This window comes from Bombina bombina, chromosome 11 (genome assembly GCF_027579735.1).
Source record: "Bombina bombina isolate aBomBom1 chromosome 11, aBomBom1.pri, whole genome shotgun sequence".
In the NCBI taxonomy this organism is placed as follows: domain Eukaryota; kingdom Metazoa; phylum Chordata; class Amphibia; order Anura; family Bombinatoridae; genus Bombina; species Bombina bombina.
Genome location: NC_069509.1, coordinates 197,601,461 through 197,620,794, shown reverse-complemented (window position 1 = coordinate 197,620,794; position 19,334 = coordinate 197,601,461). Strand labels below are relative to the sequence as shown.

Sequence of the window (19,334 nt, the reverse complement as noted above, 5' to 3'; positions counted from 1 at the left end):
AACCATAATAGATTCCCTATCAATGAGGATTTTTCTGACAGAAGTCAGGAAATCAAAGATTCTCAATTCTTGCCTAGCGATTCAGTCCGCTCCTCGGTGATCAGTGGCTCAGTGCATGGAGGTAGTCGGGCTGATGGTAGCGGCAATGGATATCATCCCGTTCATTCGTTTACATCTCGGACCTCTGCAGCTAGATATGCTCAGTCAATGGAACTGAGATTATGCAGATTTGCCTCCACGAATACTACTGAAACAGGAGATAAGGGATTCTCTTAAATGGTGGTTGCTTCAGGATCATCTATCCCAGGGAATCTGATTTTGCAGACCCTCTTGGGTAATTGTGACAACAGATGCCAGCCTTCTAGGATGGGGAGCGATCTGGGGCTCCCTAAAGACTCAGGGAGTTTGGACTCAGTCAGTCAGAGTCTGTTCTACCTATCAACATTCTGGAACTAAGAGCGATCTTCAATACTCTTCTAGCCTGGCCTCAGCCTCGGCCCAGTTTCAGGTTCCAGTCGGACAACATAATTTCAGTGGCTTACATCAATCACCAGGGAGGAACACAGAGTTCCTTAGCAATGAAAGAGGTAGCCAAAATACTTTGTTGGGTGGAAACCCACTCTTTGTTGTCTGTCGGTGATCCACATCCCAGGGGTGGACAACTGGGAGGTGGACTAATTGAGCAGGCAGACCTTTCACCTGGGGGAGTGGGAGCTCCATCCGTAAGTAGTTTCAGCCTGATTCTCAGATGGGGTCAGCCGGAAATGGATCTCATGGCATCCGAGGGACGGTTTGAGGTCCAGGGACCCTCAGGCGGTACTGATAGACACCCTATTCCCTCCATCTGCTCTTCTTCCTCGGGTCATTGCTCGAATCAAGCAGGAGAAGGCGTCGGTTATCCTCATTGCAACAGTTTGGCCTCACAGGATTTGGTATGCAGATCTGGTGGATGTCATCTCGTCCACCTTGGAGACGTCCGTTGAGGAAGGATCTTCTACTTCAAGGGCCCTTCCTTCATCCAAATCTAGTTTCTCTGAAGCAGACTGCTTGGAGATTGAACGCTTAATTTTATCCAAGCGGGGCTTTTCAGAATCGGTCATAGAGACCATGATTCAGGCTCGTAAACCTGTACTAAGAATTTTTTTTTACAAGATATGGCGTAAATATCTCTATTGGTGTGAATCCAAATGCTACTCTTGGAGTAGAGTTGGGATTTCTAGACTTTTGTCTTTTCTCCATGAGGGTTTCGAGAAAGGACATCGGCAAGTTCCCCAAGGGGTCAAATATCTGCCTTGTCTAGTTTGTTACACAAGTGTCTGGCAGACGTATTTTTTTTTTTTTTTTTTGCCAGGCCTTGGTCAGGATCAGGCTTGTGTTCAAACCAATTACTCCTCCCTGGAGTCTTAATTTAGTTCTTAAGGGGCTCCGTTTGAGCCTATGCATTCCTTAGATATTAAGTTGTTATCTTGGAAAATGTTGTTTCTTGTCGCTATTTCTTCTGCTCGTTGAGTATCAGAACTCTCTGCATTGCAGTATGAGTCTCCTTACCTTATTTTTCATTTGGATAAGGTAGTTTTACATACAAAGTCAGGATTTCTACCTAAGGTAGTCTCTGACAGGAACATTAATCAGGAGATTGTTGTTCCTTCTTTATGTCCTAATCCTTCTCAGAAGTAACGGCTTCTGCACAATTTAGACATGGTACGTGCCTTAAAATTTTACTTACAGGCGACTAAGGATTTTCGTCAGTCTTCTGCTTTGTTTGTGGTTTTCTCGGGAAAACATAAGGGACACAAAGCTACTGCTCTTCTCTTTCCTTTTGGCTGAAGAGTATTATTTGTTTTGCTTATGAAAGTGCTGGACAGCGGTTCATTCCACGAGGGCTGTTGCTTCCTCATGGGCATTCAATAATGAAGCTTTGGGGAACAGATTTGCAAGGCTGCAACTTGGTCCTCTCTGCACACTTTTTCAAAATTCTACAAATTTGACACTTTTGCCTCGGCTGAGGCCGCTTTTGGGAGGAAGGTTCTTTAAGCAGTGGTGCCTTCCGTTTAGGTTTCCTGTCTTGTCCCTCCCTTATCATCTGTGTACTCTAGCTTGGGTATTGATTCCCAATAGTAATTAGATGATCCGTGAACTCGTGTTATTAAAAAAAATAAATGTATGCTTACCTGAGAAATGTATTTCTTTTTTGACACGATGAGTCCACGGCCCGCCCTGTACTATAGGCAGGTAGTTGGTTATAAACTTCAGGCACTTCTGCACCTTGTTACTTATTTTCTCTCCTTTACTTCGGTCGAATGACTGGGGTGGGAGGGAAGGGAGGTGATATTTAACAGCTTTGCTGTGGTGCTCTTTGCCGCCTCCGCTTCTTCATAACTGCTGTTTCTGGTGAGCCTGCGGGGCATCAAGCTCCATTCGGAGCTTGATAGATAGGCCCCTAAGGCTTCTGATTCTAGGACTGCATTAGCAACTCTTGCTCAGGTGTCTGATGAGAATACTTCAGTAGCTTCTGAAGGCGAGATCTGACACTTTAGCAGAGAAATCTTCATTATCTGAAGAGGTTAATTTTAGATTTAAGCTTGAACACCTCCGGTTACTATTGAAGGAGGTTCTAGCTACTTTAGACGCCTCTGAATCTTCGGTTGCTGTCAACCCCACAGTCTTCTAAATTGGATAGTCTATGATTCTCCATCTTCTGATGAGGTTTTTCCTAGGAAGATGTCTGAAATTATTGCTCAGGAAATGGGATAAGCTTGGGGTTCCCTTTTCCCCTGTTTTTAAGAAGTTTCCTGTTACTGGCTCTATTTGTGAATCAAGGCGCACTGTTCCTTAAGTCGAAGGGGCTATTTCTACTCTTACCAAGAGAAATACCATTCCTTTAGAGGATAGTTGCTCTTTTAAGGACCAAATGGACAAGATGCTAGAGGCCTACTTAAAAAAAGATGTATATCCATCAAGGGTTACAGTGGCAACCTGCAGCGACTATTGCTACGGTTGCAGGAGCTGCATCTTATTGGCGTGATGCATTGTCTGATCTTATTACACAGGAAACTACAGTAGAGGAGATCCAAGATAGTTTCAAAGCTCTCAAATTGGCCAATACCTTTATCTGTGAAAATATGCCGATAATTTGTCTGGGAGCTAAGATGTCTAGCTTCATGGTTCTTGCCCGCAGAGCTCTGTGATTAAAATCTTGGTCGGCTGATGTCTCTTCTAAAGCCAAGCTTTTGGCTTTACCTTACAAGGGGAAAGAGTCTGTTTGGACTTTGTCTGGCAGAGATAATTTCAGAGATTACAGGTGGAAAGAGATCTTTCCTACCTCAGGACAAGAAAAATAGACCTAGGTCGTCAGACCTCTAATTTTCGTAACTTTAAAGGGACAAAAGTCCTCCTCTTCTAAACCAGATCTTCTTGGAAATCCAACCAGCCCTGGAACAAGGGAAAACAAAACAAGAAGCCTTCTGCTGACTCTAAATCAGCATGAAGGTTCGGCCTTGTGGATCAGGCTTTTTTTTCATCAAGCCTGGATACGCGATTGTCCCAGACCCTTGGGCGGTGGACATAGTATCCCAAGGTTACAGAATGGGGTTCCAGTCTTGCCCTCCAAGGGGCAGATTTCTCCTATCAAGACTGTCCTCAAACCAAATAAAGGAGGCCTTCTTAAACTGTGTAAAGGACCTATACTTTCTGGGAATTATTGTTCCTGTCCCTCTAGCAGAACAGGGTCTAGGATTTTATTCAAATCTATTTGTCGTTCCCAAAAAGGAGGGAACGTTTCGGCACATTCTAGACCTCAAGTGTCTCAACAAATTCCTCAGGGTTCCACATCCTTCAAGATGGAAACTATTTGTTCCATTCTTCCTTTAGTTCAGGAAGGTCAGTTTATGACAACCATAGACCTGAAGGACACATACCTTCATGTTCCCATTCACAGGGAACACCATCAGTATCTGAGGTTTGCATTTCTGGACAAGCACTTCCATGCGGTCTGGTCACGGCTCCCAGAATATTCACAAAGGTTCTGTGGGGTGCTATTGGCTGTGATCAGATCCCAGGGAATTGCTGTAGTGCCTTATCTAGACGACATCTTGGTTCAAGCGTCATCTTTTCAACTACCCCATCTCATACAGAGATGCGGTTGTCTTTTCTACGTTCCCATGGGTGGAATGCGAATTTAGAGAAAAGTTATCTTGTCCCATCTACCAAAGTGCGTTTCCTAGGGACTAAAATGGATTCCCTGTCCATGAAGAGTCTTGCCTTTCTCTCCAGTCTGCCTTTTATCCATCTGTGGCCCACTGCATGGAGGTGATTGGTCTGATGGTGGCATCCATGGACCTCGTTCCTTTTGCTCGGTTCCATCTACAACCGCTGCAGCTTTGTATGCTCCATCAATGGAATGGAGATCATTCAGACTTATCTCAGAGGATTAATCTGGACCCTCTAACAAGATTCTCTCTCTCTCGTGGTGGGTGTCACAGGAAAATCTGTCTCGAGGCACTTGCTTTCTGAGATCTTCCTGGGAAATTGTGACTACAGATGCCAGCCTGTCATGCTGGAGAGCTGTTTGGGACCCTCTAAAGGCTCATGGCCTGTGGTCTCGGGAAGAGTCCTCTCTTCCCATAAACATCTTGGAGTTGAGAGCCATCTTCAATGCCCTATCAGCAGGGCCTCAACTGTCGTTGGTCCGATTTATCAGATTCTAATCAGACAGCATCATCTCAGTGGCTTAGATCAACCACCAGGGAGGGACTCTGAGTTCCTTAGCCATGAAGGAGGCGACTTGCATTCTGCAGTGGGCGGAAGCCCACAATTGTCTCCTATCTGCCATTCAAATTCCAGGAGTGGACAACTGGGAAGCAGATTTTCTGAGCAGACAGACCTTTCATCCCGGGTAGTGGGCTCTCCATACGGAAGTGTTTTCTTATATATCCCTCAAGTGGGGGGTTCCAGGGTTGGACCTGATAGAGGAATTCTAACAGTCCACAGCACTCGATTAAAAGTATATTTTATTGATTGGTACATAAAAGTAACAAACTAGTGAGGTTTTCGGGGTTTCCCCCTTAATCATACATGTATGATTAAGGGGGAAACCCCGAAATGTCACTAGTTTGTTACTTTTATGTGCCAATAAAAGATACTTTTAATCGAGTGCTGTGGACTGTTACAATTCCTCTATGATTTTTAAGGGCATTGGTGGCTGCCCTGGTCTTCAACGAGAACTGACAGTTATTTGCCTGCTGTATCACGATCTGTGTATTAGGGTTGGATCTGATGGCGACCCGCCACAACGCCAAGGTTCCAAAGTACGGTTCAAGGTCAAGAGATCCTCAGGCCGCTCTGATAGATGCTCTAGCGGTTCCTTGGAGGTTTTCTCTGGCTTCTCTGTTTCCTCCGTTTGCTCTCCTTCTATGAGTCATTACTCATATCAAACAGGAGAGAGCATCAGTGATTCTAATAGCTCTTGCATGGCCTTGCAGGATCTGGTTCACGGATCTAGTAAGGATGTCATCTCTACCTCCTTGGAGGTTACCTCAGAGGAAAGACCTTCTACTTCAGGGTCCTTTCCTCCATCCAAACCTAGATTATCTGAAGCTAACTGCTTGGAGATTGAACGCCTAGTTCTGTCTAAACGTGTTTTTTCTTAAGCGGTCATTGAAACTATGATTCAGGCTCGAAAACCGGTTACTCGCAAGATTTACCATAAGATATGGGGTAAATATCTTTATTAGTGTGAATTCAAGGAATTCTTCTGGAGCCGGGTGAGGATTCCCTGGATTTTTGTCTTTTCTTCAGGATGGCCTGGATAAGGGTTTATCGGTCAGTACCCTATAGGGTCAGATTTCTGGTTTATCCTTTTGCACAAATGTCTGGCAGACCTACCAGATGTTCAAGCCTTTGTACAGGCCCTGGTTAGAATCAGGCCTGTGTTTAAACCTATTGCTCCCCCGTGGAGCCTTAATTTATTTCTTAAAGTTTTGCAGCAGACTCTGTTTGAGCCAATGCATGTCGTTCTAAAACTTTTATCCTGGAAGGTTTTTGTTTCTTGTTGTCATTTTTTCCGTTCGTAGAGTATCTGAGCTTTCAGCCCTGCAATGTGATTCTACTGCCTTATTTTCATGCTAATAATGCGGTCCTTCGTACTAAATTGGGTTTCTCCATAAGGTGGTATTGGATCGAAACATTAATCAGGAAATTGTTGTTTGTTCTTTTTGTCCTAATCCGTCTTCTCAAAAAGAATGTCTTTTGGATAACTTGGAGGTCGTGCAGTGCAAATTTTACTTACAAGCTACTAAATATTTTCGGCAATCTTCTGCCCTGTTGTTTTCTCTGGAAAGTGTAAGGGTCAGAAGGCCACTTCTACTTCTCTGTTTCTCTGGTTGAGAAGTTTGATTCGTTTGGCTTATGAGACTGCGGGATAGCAGCCTCCTGAGAGAATTACGGCTCATTCCACTAGGGCTGTGTCCTCTTCTTGGGCTTTCAAAAATAAAGCTTCTGTGGAACAGATTTGCAAGGCGGCAACATGGTCCTCTCTCTGCATACTTTTTCAAAATTCTAAAAATTTTATACTTTTGCCTCGGCTGAGGCTTCTTTTGGGAGAAAGGTTCTTCAAGCGGCGGTGCCTTCTGTTTAGGTCATCCTGCCCTGTTCACTTTGTGTCCTCTAGCTTGGGTATTGGTTCCCACTAGTAATGGAATGATGTTGTGGACTCTCCATGTCATAGGAAAGAAAACAAAATGTATGCTTACCTGATAAATTTCTTGCTTTCCGCACATGGAGAGTTAACGACCCAGCCCTCTTCTCATAATTTGGCAGTTTTTTCCTGTAACCCTCAGGCACCTTTTCACCCTTGTGTTTCTTCCATTTCCTTTGGCTGAATGACTGGGGGTTATGGGTAAGGCAGTTACACTTAACAGCTTTGCTGGGGTGTTCTTTGCCTCCTCCTGCTGGCCAGGAGTTAAATATACCACTAGTAATTGGAATGACGTTGTGGACTCTTCCCTGTCCGGAAAGAAAGAAATCAAGTAAGCACACATTTACTTTTTAATACAACCTATTAAGCAGCTGTTCTCTGCTTGATCTGGCCCAGAGCCTATTTTGCCTCGCTACAAGTGACAACTGAACCTATAGTAATGCACTATAGACACAACAGCAGCAGAATAAGACCACACCAGTCACTGGGAAAACAAGTTTATTTCACACAATATAAAATAAAAAACAATATTCTGAGTTAAAATGACGGATCACAAGGAAAGAATCAGACATATTCAACCATTGGAGAAGAGTTTGTACAGCAAGTTTACATCCAGCAGATCGGAAGCCGTCAAATTAACCAGAGCAGCCTCGGCAACCGCAGTGCGTGCATTCAATGATCCGCCCCTGAGAGAGAAACAGTTAGTGCACAGAATATAGGTGACAGCAGCATATAATACCTGACCGTAGGGACTGTGTGATTATACATGCAGAACACAGGAATAAAACGCAATGAAACCTAAAATTGGATATGCTTTTTTGTTATATACATTTTGCTTCATTTTCTTGGTATCTTTTGTTGGAGAATAAAAACAGACAATAAGGTGAGCACTAAATTAATAGCAAATTGAATGTGTGATAATGTATAAAAAATGTATGATGCCTAATATATAAGGTGAGCACTAAATGAGATAATATGTAATAATATAATAAAATAGTATAAAATGTAATAATTTGATAACTGTTATACTATATAAAGGATTAAAAGAGACCTAAAGCTCTGTTAAAAATGTAAACACTTTATATGAATCTACTCCCCTGCATATTAAACATTAAAAACACTAAACCTTGCAAGGTATTAACTAATAACTAAAAAATGGCATTAAGTTAGATGCAATATGTCAGGAACAAATTGTTTTGGAATAATATGTGCAAACAATTAAAATAACAATATCTAGAACATCTGTAAGATTAGAAGTGCAATTCTTGATAAGAGTACAATGCAAGTCTGTAATAATGTCTCTTAGAGCGGTGGTTAAGTAACCGTAAACAGTACCTTAATAGACTAGGAGCCCAGACATTCCTATTGGGAGGATAAGCAGTTATATCTTTCAACAACCGCTAATAAAAGAACAAGGCTAAAAAAGTGTTGATTCTGATGATTTTGCAGGCTAGGTGGAGAACTTAGATTGTGTAATTCACTCCAGAGTGTGTCGTAGGAGGAAAAAGAGTGAGAGCCGAGTCAGCTCACAATCCAAATCTTGGGATTGGTAGGTATCTATAAACGATAGTTTCAACAGACAGCGTCTGTAATTCAGTGCTGCAATTCCAACAGACGGCGTCTAATTGGTAGTTTCCCACAGGTGTTGAAGCAAAGCAGAGGCTGTAGTGACTTCCTACAGACGGCGTCTGTGTAAAACAATGGATTTCCTGACAGACAGTGTCTGTTCTAAGTTCAAGTTAACTGCGAGAGCCTGCCAATCACTAAATCATATATCATATCATATATATATGAATCAAACATAGGTGAAAGACAGCTTCTACTGATAAGAGTTTATTTATCAGTAGAAGCTGTCTTTCACCTATGTTTGATTATTTGTGTATATATATATATTTTAAATAAATAGCGAGAATTAGTTCATATTGGTGGTGGTCATATGTATTTTATAAACTATATTGTATCAGTTTTATATTAATTCTTTCTTATAAGGAACTACATTAATTAACCACAATGTTACTTTGTATCATTCCTAAACTGTAACATTGTGCGGTTCTTTATTCTGATTGGCTACTATGGCTGTCACTCAAAGTTGTATCAAAGATGTGTTAATAGGTTAATTATTCTGACAAGGACCAATAAGATTTCCTTTTTGGCTATTTAAATGCTAGTCTCACCCTCAGTGAACATCTTGATAAAGGCCACCTGGGCCGAAACTGGTAGAGAGTTCACTGTTACTTTGACATTTGTTTGGAACTTTAAATAACACTGCATTTAGGAGTCCTCGGCGCAAATCACTTGATTTAGTTATTGGCAGGATCTCGCAGTTTACTTTATTATTATTATTATTATTGGTTATTTGTAGATCGCCAACAAATTCCGCAGCGCTATTAAAGGCGGAGTACAACAAAACAGTTATAGGGATCAAATGGGTAGAGGGCCCTGCCAAGAGTTGCACTGTTGAAGTCAGCTCTTGAGAAGGTGATCAACAAACAGCTGGACTCTTAAGCTTACATGCTAAGGGAGTTCAGGGGATAGCAATGGAGGAAACTGGTATGAAGAAAGGTTATCATAGGTTGTATGCATCCCTGAACAGTAGAGGCTTTAGGGAGCACTTGAAGCTTTTAAAACTAGAAGAGAGTCTTGTGGAGCGAGGCAGAGAGTTCCACAAGATGGGAGCCAGTCTGGAGAAGTCCTGTAAACGGGAGTGTGATGAGGTGACGAGAGGAGGAGAGTAGGAGGTCGTGAGCAGAGCGAAGGGGACGGGAGGGAGAGTATCTGGAGACAAGGTCTTGAGATATAGGGGGGAGCAGTGCAGTTGAGGGCTTTGTATGTCAGAGTGATAATTTTGTGTTTGATCCTAGAGGCAAGAGGAAGCCAGTGAAGAGATTGGCAGAGAGGTGCAGCAGATGAAGAGCGACTTGTAAGGAAGATGAGTCTGGCAGAGGCATTCATTATGGATTGTAAAGGAGCTAGGCGGCAGGTGGGGAGACCAGAGACAACAGAGTTGCAGTAATCGAGGCAGGAGAGGATGAGAGAGTGGATTAAAATCTTAGTTGTGTCTTGGGTAAGGAAGTATCTAATTTTAGAGATGTTTTTAAGTTGGAAGCGGCAGGCTTTAGCCAAAGACTGAATGTGAGGAGTGAAAGAAAGATCTGACTCAAATGTGACCCAGAGACATCGGGCATGCGGGGTAGGGGTAATGATGGCGTTGTCGACAGTTAGAGAGATTGGGGGTGGAGAGTTTAGAAGAAGGGGGAAAATAAGAACCTCAGTTTTGGAGAGATTTAGCTTGAGGTAGTGAGAGGACATCCAGTTGGAGATGTGAGAAAGACAGTTAGTGACACGGGTTAGCAAGGAAGGAGAAAGGTCTGGTGCAGAGAAGTAGATTTGGGTGTCATCGGCATACAAATGATATTTTAAACCGTGGGACTTTATTAGGGAACCTAGTGATGACGTTTAGATTTAGAAGAGAAGGGGACCGAGGACAGAGACTTGCGATACTCCGACAAAGTGGTGACGGGGCAGAGGAGGCCGCACTAAAGGTACGGTTTGACAGGTAGGAAGAGAGCCACGAGAGGGCTGTGTCACATATGCCGAAGGATTGGAGGGTTTGGAGCAAGAGAGGGTGGTCAACAGTGTCAAAGGCTGAGGACAGATCAAGGAGAATAAGCAGAGAGAAGTGGCCTTTTGATTTTGCATTAAGTAGGTTGTTGGTAACCTTAACAATTGCTGTTTCTGTGGAGTGATGTGGACAAAATCCAGATTGCAAAGGGTCAAGGAGGGAGTTTATTGTAAGGAAATGGGATACGCATGCATAAGCTAGTTTTTCGAGAAGCTTTGATGCAAGAGGGAGGAGGGAAATAGGGCAGTAGTTGGATGGGGAGGTAGGATCAAGGGAAAGTTTTTTGAGGATAGGTGTGACCAGTGCATGTTTCAGCGATGAGGGAAATATACCGGTGCTGAAGGAGAGGTTGAAAGTGTGTGTGAGTATAGGGGTAAGGGTGGCAGAGAGGGAGGGGAGTAGCTGTGAGGGGATAGGGTCAAGGGGACAGGCAGTGAGGTGAGAGCGCAGTATAAGTGCCGAAACTTCTTCCTCAGTAACGGGAGAATGAGCTAAGTTAGTTTAAGGTTATGTGGGTTGTGGTTGATTGAGGGGGTGAGAGAATGGAATTATGTTGAGAACTGATTTCATTTCTGATGGAGTTGATTTTGTTATTGAAGTGGTTGGCAAAGTCTTGAGCTGACAGAGAAGTTGTATTAGGAGGTGGGGGAGGGCGGAGAAGAGTATTGAAAGTGGAGAACAAAGTTTTGGGTTTGAAGAAAAATTAAGAGTAGAGAAGTAGTGTTGCTTATGGAAATCAAGGGCAGAGTAGTAGGAGTTCAAGATAAATTTGTAATGTTGAAAATCAGCTGAACTCCTAGATTTTCTGCAGTGCCGCTCAGCAGTACGGGAACATTTGCGTAGGTATAGTGTCAGAGGAGTATGCCAGGGCTGAGGATGAGTGTTTGATTTCCGAGCTATGGTAAGAGGGGCGAGATTGTCAAGGACAGATGTAAGGGTGTAATTATAGTGGCAGATAGATTGGTCAGGGCATGAAAAGGAGGAGAAGGATAAGAGGAGAGGTTTGAGGGAATTAGAAAGCTGTTGTTGATCTAATGACGTAATGCTTGAATACTTGAATACTAATGATGTAATACTTGAACTTAGAACAGACACTGTCCGTCAGGAAATCCATTGTTTTACACAGACGCTGTCTGTAGGAATGCACTAAAGCCTCTGCATTGCTTCAACGCCTGTGGGAAACTACCAATTAGACGCTGTCTTTCTGGAATATCAAAACACACACTGACGCCGTCTGTTGGAATTGCAGCACTCAATTACAGACGCTGTCTATTGAAACTATTGTTTATAGTTACCTACCAATCACAAGATTTGGATTGTGAGCCGACTCAGCTGTCACTCTTTCCTCCTACGACACACTCTGGAGTGAATTACACGATCTACACTCTCCACCTAACCGGCAAAATCATCAGAATCAACACTTTTTAAGCCTTATTCTTTTATTAGCGGTTGTTGAAAGATATAACTGCTTATCCTCCCAATAGGATTGTCTGGGCTCCTAGTCTATTAAGGTACTGTTTACGGTTACTTAACCACCGCTCTAAGAGACATTATTACAGACTTGCATTGTACTCTTATCAAGAATTTCACTTCTAATCTTATAGGGTTTTTTTTAGATGATGTTGTTATTTTAATTGTTTGCACATATTGTTCCAAAACAATTTGTTCCTGACATATTGCATCTAACTTAATGCCATTTTAGTTGTTAGTTAATACCTTGCAGGGTTTAGTGTTTTTAATGTTTATATGAATCTACTCCCCTGCATATTAAAGTGTTTACATTTCTTTTACAAGATATGACAAGTCCACGGATTTCATCCTTAGTTATGGGAATATTGCCTCCTGGTCAGCAGGAGGAGGCAAAGAGCTCCACAGCAGAGCTGCATATATAGCTCCCCCCCTTCCCGCCCACCCCAGTCATTCTCTTTGCCTGTGTTAGTGATAGGAAGAGGCAGAGTGAGGTGTTAGTTATAGTTTTCTTCAATCAAGAGTTTATTATTTTTAATGTAGTGCCATAGTGTGCTACTTTGTTCTGGGGTTTAGCCTAGACCAAATCAGTCTCTTCAGTGCAAAAAGAGAAGCATTTGGTGGCTTCAAAGCAATGGGAACTTGTGGGACATAATTCTCGCTGCACCTCCCATAGATTGTATGCTGCCCTTTTAGGGGAAAAATCTGAGAGATCTTACTCAGTGTTTTTCCTTATTATCCTCAGGTCCATGTGAGCAGTAGGACTTCACACGCCTGGGAGCTGCCTTTGCTGTCGGCATTTGGAGGTAAGTGCCATTTTTATTTCCTGGGCATAGAAGACATTGGCCACTCATTGTGAATAACGGCCCTTAGAGAGAAGGGCTCCTTATTCAGGTATGTGCTTTCTCCTTCCTGGGAGACAAGTCTAGGCAGCTGTGTTTTAATTCCCCTGGGGTTCCTCTTGTAAATTTTTCCCGGCGGTTGCATGCACAGACACACGAGAGCAATGCCGACCGGTTGATACTGTGTATTATTAACCGCTTCTCTCCCTAGGTAATGGAGAGGGTACTTGCAATTATACTGTCGATTGAGGCATTTGGTTACATCTCCCGGCGGTTAAGATGGCGACCGGTAGATGTCTGTGTAATGTACTGTATACGCCCACGAAGGGCGGTCCTTGGGGACGTTTTGTCTTTACACACCCTTTTTCTCTCCTGGCGGGTCATTACATTTTAGCATGATGTTGAGAGGTGCCTATTGTGACTATGTCTGTGGTGTGGGCTCCTTTAGCTATGGACATGTATTTACATGGGACTTATGTATGTTCTCCCAGCGGTTCACTAAGTCGTCCTTGCCGCCCGGGAGTTGTCCGTTACGTCTCCACCCAGGAGGGGCGGTCTTTAGGACGCCGTTTACTTAGCGTGTTCAGTATCTCTCCCGACAGTTCCATTAAAAAAACATACTGACCGGAAGATAGGTGGTATTTTCTTAGTGTGCACAGACACGTTTCCCTAATGTAGGCTTACATGGCGACCGGCAATATAGGTTGGATCGTAGCCTTTTTCCCCTGTTGCGGTGAGGAGTGCGTTTGGCTTAGATCATGCTGCTCTAAACGGGGATACTACCGAGGGGTGTTGAGAGCTAGCAGTTTGCGCTAGTTTTGCCCTATTTGTTTTTTTCTGCAGGATATGGAATAAAAGAAAAAAGTGTGTGTTTTTCTGTTTAAAATTTAAAGTGACAGTCACATGTTTTCATATGTTCCATTCTGACCTAATTACTCCTTCCTCAGCTATAGCTGTTAGGAGTCTGGTAATCCTGTGCAATCCATTCCAAAAATGTTTTATAAGATTGTGTCCAAATTAATTTTTGACACACAGGCAGTGCTCAGCGGTTGCTTGCAAAGACGTTGCCTTTGATGTACATAGTAACGCCTTGTTGCTACTTTATTACTATGATTATAAGTGGATTGTTTTTCTGCACGACAGAAATAGGTCGTACTTTTACAATTTAAAGTGACAGTGCAAAAAAAAAAAGAGAGTATACCTTTTATTAAGGGTCTTATGGCTGCTTGTTTGCTTCTTCATCCGTTGTGAGGTAGCATGATATAACAACACGCTATAATATGTTACTTTAAGATTTAAAGGACAAGTAACTCTTTTTTCTGAGTTCAGTTTCCAACTGTTTTTCAACTGTTTGTTTGTTAATTCTCCCTTTGTAATGTGAATAACACAAGCGGCGACAACATGAGCAGCGCCTTGCGACCCTTACGGGTGATTTGCCGTACTTTACAAGTACCCAATACATACATAGGTATTTCATTAAAGAAACAGTATCGCTTCCTATGGGAAGATTTAGTTCCTTTTGAACCCTTTATTGAAATACAGTTTTTTCTGTTCTGTGAGTGCCCTTTTTTCTGGCGCCTTGCCTAAATCCTAAGACTGGTAGGTACCCAAATTGGCATGTACATTTCTGAAGCTGGTGATGCACTATTGCACGCGATTGTTATTTGCTTTTGCACAATAAGTAAATGGTCTCAGTTATAACAGTCAGGGTCATTTTTATTAGGACCCTACTGCTGTGCATTCCTCCTTTGTGACTTAGGATGGAACAGCAGCACTCAACAATTACAACTCTTAGCTGTTTCAGTTATAAAGTTTGTTGATATTTCCTTGCAGATTACCTGTTTGGTGGCTAAGAGTTCAGGATTTCCCGTTTTTTGATCTGCAGATGTGTCAGCTAACTCGTTTTTAACTATTCCTTGCAAGGGGAGGACCCTGTTCGGGCCTGACTTGAAGGAGATTATTTCTGACATTGCAGGAGGAAACAGTCTCCTCCTCCCCCTCAAGATAAGACATCTAAGCAAAGGGGACGACAGAGTAATTTTCATTCCTTTCGAATTTTCAAGGGAGTCCCCTCTTCCATTAAACAGGAAGGGAATTCTTCTCCAGCCAAAGCCACCTGGAAACCCAACCAGGGTTGGAATAAGGGTAAACAAACCAAGAAGCCTGCCGCTGCTACCAAGACAGCATGAAGGGGTGGCCCCCGATCCGGGTCCGGATCTAGTAGGGGACAAACTTTCTCTCTTTGTCCAAGCTTGGATGAGAGATGTTCAGGATCCATGGACACTAGAAATAGTGTCTCAAGGGTATCAGTTGGAGTTCAAAAATTCCTTCCTAAGGGGAAGGTTTCTTCTTTCACGATTGTCTGTAGACCAGATAAATGTAAATGACCTCTCCACTATGGGAGTAATTTGTCTCGTCCCAAAACTGGAACAGGGGCAGGGGTTTTACTCAAACCTTTTTGTGGTTCCCAAAAAAGAGGGAACGTTCCGACCCATTTTAGACCTCGAGAGTCTAAACAAGTTTCTCAGAGTTCCATCCTTCAAGATGGAGACTATTTGGACAATTCTTCCATTGATCCAGGAGGGCCAATATATGACTACTGTGGACTTAAAGGATGCATATCTTCATATTCCTATCCACCAATATCACCAGTTCCTAAGGTTTGCCTTCCTGGACAAACATTTTCAGTTTGTGGCTCTTCCTTTCGGGCTGGCCACGGCACCCAGGATCTTCACAAAGGTTCTAGGGTCTCTGCTGGCGGTTCTCAGGCCGCGGGGCATTGCAGTGGCGCCTTATCTGGACGATATTCTGATCCAGGCGTCTTATCAACTGACAAAGTCTCATACCGACATGGTTCTGTCCTTTCTAAGGACTCACGGGTGGAAGGTGAATCTAGAAGAGTTCACTAATTCCACAGACAAGGGTTCCCTTCCTGGGAACTCTAAGACTCTATATCCATGAAAATCTTCTTGACGGAAGTCAGAAAGTTAAAGATTCTGAATACATGCCAAGCCCTTCAGTCCAATACTCGGCCATCCGTGGCTCAGTGCATGGAGGTAATTGGATTGATGGTGGCGGCAATGGACATCATTCCGTTTGCTTGTTTTCATCTCAGGTCTTTACAACTGAGCATGCTCAGACAGTGGAATAGAGATTATGCAAATTTGTCTCCTCAGATAGATCTGGATCAAGAGACAAGAGACTCTTCTTTGGTGGTTGTCGCTGGATCATCTGTCCCAAGGGACGTGCTTCCGCAGACCTTCATGGGTGTTAGTGACAATGGACGCCAGTCAACTAGGATGGGGTGCAGTCTGGAATTCCCTGACGGCTCAGGTTGTGTGGACTCGGTCGGAGTCTCTACTTCCAATCAATATTCTGGAATTGAGAGCAATATCCAATGCGCTTCAGGCTTGGCCTCAGTTGGCTTCGGCCAAATTCATCCGTTTTCAGTCGGACAACATCACGACTGTAGATTACATCAATCATCAGGGAGGAACAAGGAGTTCCTTAGCGATGACAGAAGTATCCAAGATAATTCGGTGGGCGGAGGCTCACTCTTTTTGGGATCCTCAGGCCAAACTGATAGATGCTTTGGTTGTTCAACCTAGTTTACATGTTTCCACCGTTTGCTCTCCTTCCCCGGGTGATTGCATGGATCAAACAGGAGAGGGCTTTGGTGATTCTAAACGCTCCTGGGTGGCCTCTCAGGACTTGGTATGCCGATCTGGTGGACATGCCCTCTCTGCCGCCGTGGAAGCTTCCATTGAGGCAGGACCTTCTCATTCAGGGACCCTTCCATCATCCAAATCCAATTTCTCTGCAGCTGTCTGCTTGGAGACTGAACACTTGATTTTATCTAAGCGGGGGTTCTCTGATGCGGTCATTGATACCTTGATTCAGGCACGCAAGCCTGTTACTAGAAAAATTTACCATAAGATTTGGCGTAAATATCTTTCTTGGTGCGAAACCAAGGGCTACTCATGGAGTACGGTTAGGATTCCTAGGATCTTATCTTTTCTCCAAGAAGGATTGGCGAAAGGGTTGTCAGCAAGTTCCTTAAAGGGACAGATTTCTGCTTTGTCTATTTTGTTACACAAACGTCTGGCAGATGTTCAATCTTTTTGTCAGGCCCTGACTAGAATCCAGCCTGTGTTTAGACCAATTGCTCCTCCTTGGAGTTTGAATTTAGTTCTTAATGTTCTTCAAGGGGTTCCGTTTGAACCTATGCATTCCATAGATATTAAGTTATTATCTTGGAAAGTTCTATTTCTTCTGCTTGCAGAGTTTCTGAGCTTTCGGCTTTACAATGTGATTCTCCCTATCTTATTTTCCATGCTGATAAGGTGGTGTTACGTACCAAACCTGGTTTTCTTCCTAAGGTTGTTTCTAACGAATATTAAATCAGGAAATTGTTGTTCCTTCCTTGTGTCCTAACCCTTCTTCTAAGAAGGAGCGTATATTACATAATTTGGACGTAGTCCGTGCCTTGAAGTTCTACTTGCAGGTGACTAAGGATTTTCGTCAAACATCTTCATTATTTGTTGTTTTTGCTGGGAAACGTAGGGGTCATAAAGCTACGGCTACCTCTCTTTCTTTGTGGCTGAAGAGTATCATCCGTCTGATATTTGTGACTGCTGGACAGCAGCCTCCAGAACGAATTACGGCTCATTCTACTAGGGATGTGGCTTCCTGATGGGCATTTAAAAATTATGCTTCTGTTGAACAGATTTGCAAGGCTGCAACTTGGTCATCTCTTCACACTTTTTCCAAATTTTACAAATTTGATACTTTTGCCTCGTCTGAGGCTGTTTTTGGGAGAAAGGTTCTTCAAGCAGTGGTGCCTTCCGTTTAGGTTCCTGTCTTGTCCCTCCCTTTCATCCGTGTCCTATAGCTTTGGTATTGTATCCCATAAGTAAGGATGAAATCCGTGGACTTGTCATATCTTGTAAAAGAAAAGGAAATTTATACTTACCTGATAAATTTATTTCTTTTACGATATGACAAGTCCACAGCCCACCCTGTCATTTTCTAAGACTGGTCTTCATTTTTGTTAAACTTCAGTCACCTCTGCTCCTTGGCTTTTTCTTTCTCTTCCTAATTTCGGTCGAAGGACTGGAGTGGGAGGGAAGGGAGGAGCTATATATATGCAACTCTGCTGTGGAGCTCTTTGCCTCCTCCAGGAGGCGATATTCCCATAAGTAAGGATGAAATCCGTGGACTCGTCATATCGTAAAAGAAATAAATAGGGTAAGCATAAATTTCCTTTTTTAACAGAGCTTTAGATCTCTTTTAATCCTTTATATAGTATAACAGTTATCATAAATTACTACATTTTATACTATTTTATTATATTATTACATTTTATACTATTTTATTATATTATTACATTTTATACTATTTTATTATATTACATTTTATCTCATTTAGTGCTCACCTTATATATTAGGTATCATATACATTTTTTATACATCATCACACATTCAATTTGCTATTAATTTAGTGCTCACCTTATTATTTACATCTTGAGGAAGGTTGTAATGTTTAGGTGTAGCTTATATTGAGTCTTAGAAGTGTTTCCCTCATATTGTTGTTTTGTTATCTTTTGTTGGAGAGCAATACTCTACTGGGAGCTAGCTGAACACATTGTGTGAGACAGTGAGAAGCAGCTAGCTCACAGTAGTGCATTGCTCCTGAGCTTATATGTGCAGGCTGTTCAATAACAATTACAAAGAGAAGCAAATTTAGATAAGGAGTAAATTGGAAAGTTACTCAACATTGCATGTTTTATCTATTCAATTTTGACTTTACTGTCCCTTTAATGCAATTACTCCCATGCAAATTTATGTACACAGAATTAACCCATACTAAGTTACAAACAGCTCACTAAATAGAAGATTGTTTGGGATGGAATAGATCTGCACAAGGACCTACGTGTGAGGAGGGAGGGGCAAACAGTATCATTTTAAATAATGTTTTAGGTAAATAAAGCGATTTAAATTCTTATTAAGGTAATGGTTTTTCTCCTTTCAATGAAGTACAGATGAAAAGTTGATAAAATCTGAACCTATTAAACTGGAGATAGTTCCATTCCCAATAATTTCAATGAACTATGTATTTCTTATGGTATTTAACTAAATCAGTATTTTCTGATACACCTGAAAAAATAATCTGAAAAGTTATTATTCTCAAACGGAAACCTTTATGTAGATTTACATCTAGTCTTCCCGCTGGCAGTTTACATCTAGTCTTCCCGCTGGCAGTTTACATCTAGTCTTCCCGCTGGCAGTTTACATCTAGTCTTCCCGCTGGCAGTTTACATCAAACCACCCTGCATACAGGTAATCCTGTATCATCTGCGTACATAGGGCAGGCTAATGATACGTACACAAGACATTATACCAAAACCTGCATGTCACTCACACACTACTATTGAGAAGAACACAAAATTGTAAAAGATTGATCTAACAGGGACAAAAAAAAACAAAAACAAAAAACAACAACCTAAATTTAGACAGAGCAGAAAATGTAAAATACTTTTCAATTAACCTATTTTATTATCAAATTAATTTGTTCTCTTTTGTTTGTTGAAAAGCATACCTAGGTAGGTTCAGAAGCAGCAATGCACTACTGGGAGGCTAGCAATTCATTTTAAACAACTTTCCAATTTACTGCCATTAACAAAAATGTGCATTCTTTTTATATTTACACT

General features: G+C 42.3%; 1 protein-coding gene across 1 annotated transcript in view; it reads right to left on the bottom strand.

Moving 5' to 3' along the window:
• Positions 1-7,175: 7,175 nt before the first annotated feature.
• Positions 7,176-19,334, bottom strand: part of BUD31 (BUD31 homolog) — a 60,158-nt gene continuing 47,999 nt past the window's right edge. Inside the window, exon 5 of the mRNA XM_053694623.1 lies at positions 7,176-7,380. Coding sequence (XP_053550598.1) covers positions 7,330-7,380 — 51 coding nt within the window. The 3' untranslated portion in view covers positions 7,176-7,329. The remainder of the gene's footprint in view (positions 7,381-19,334) is intronic.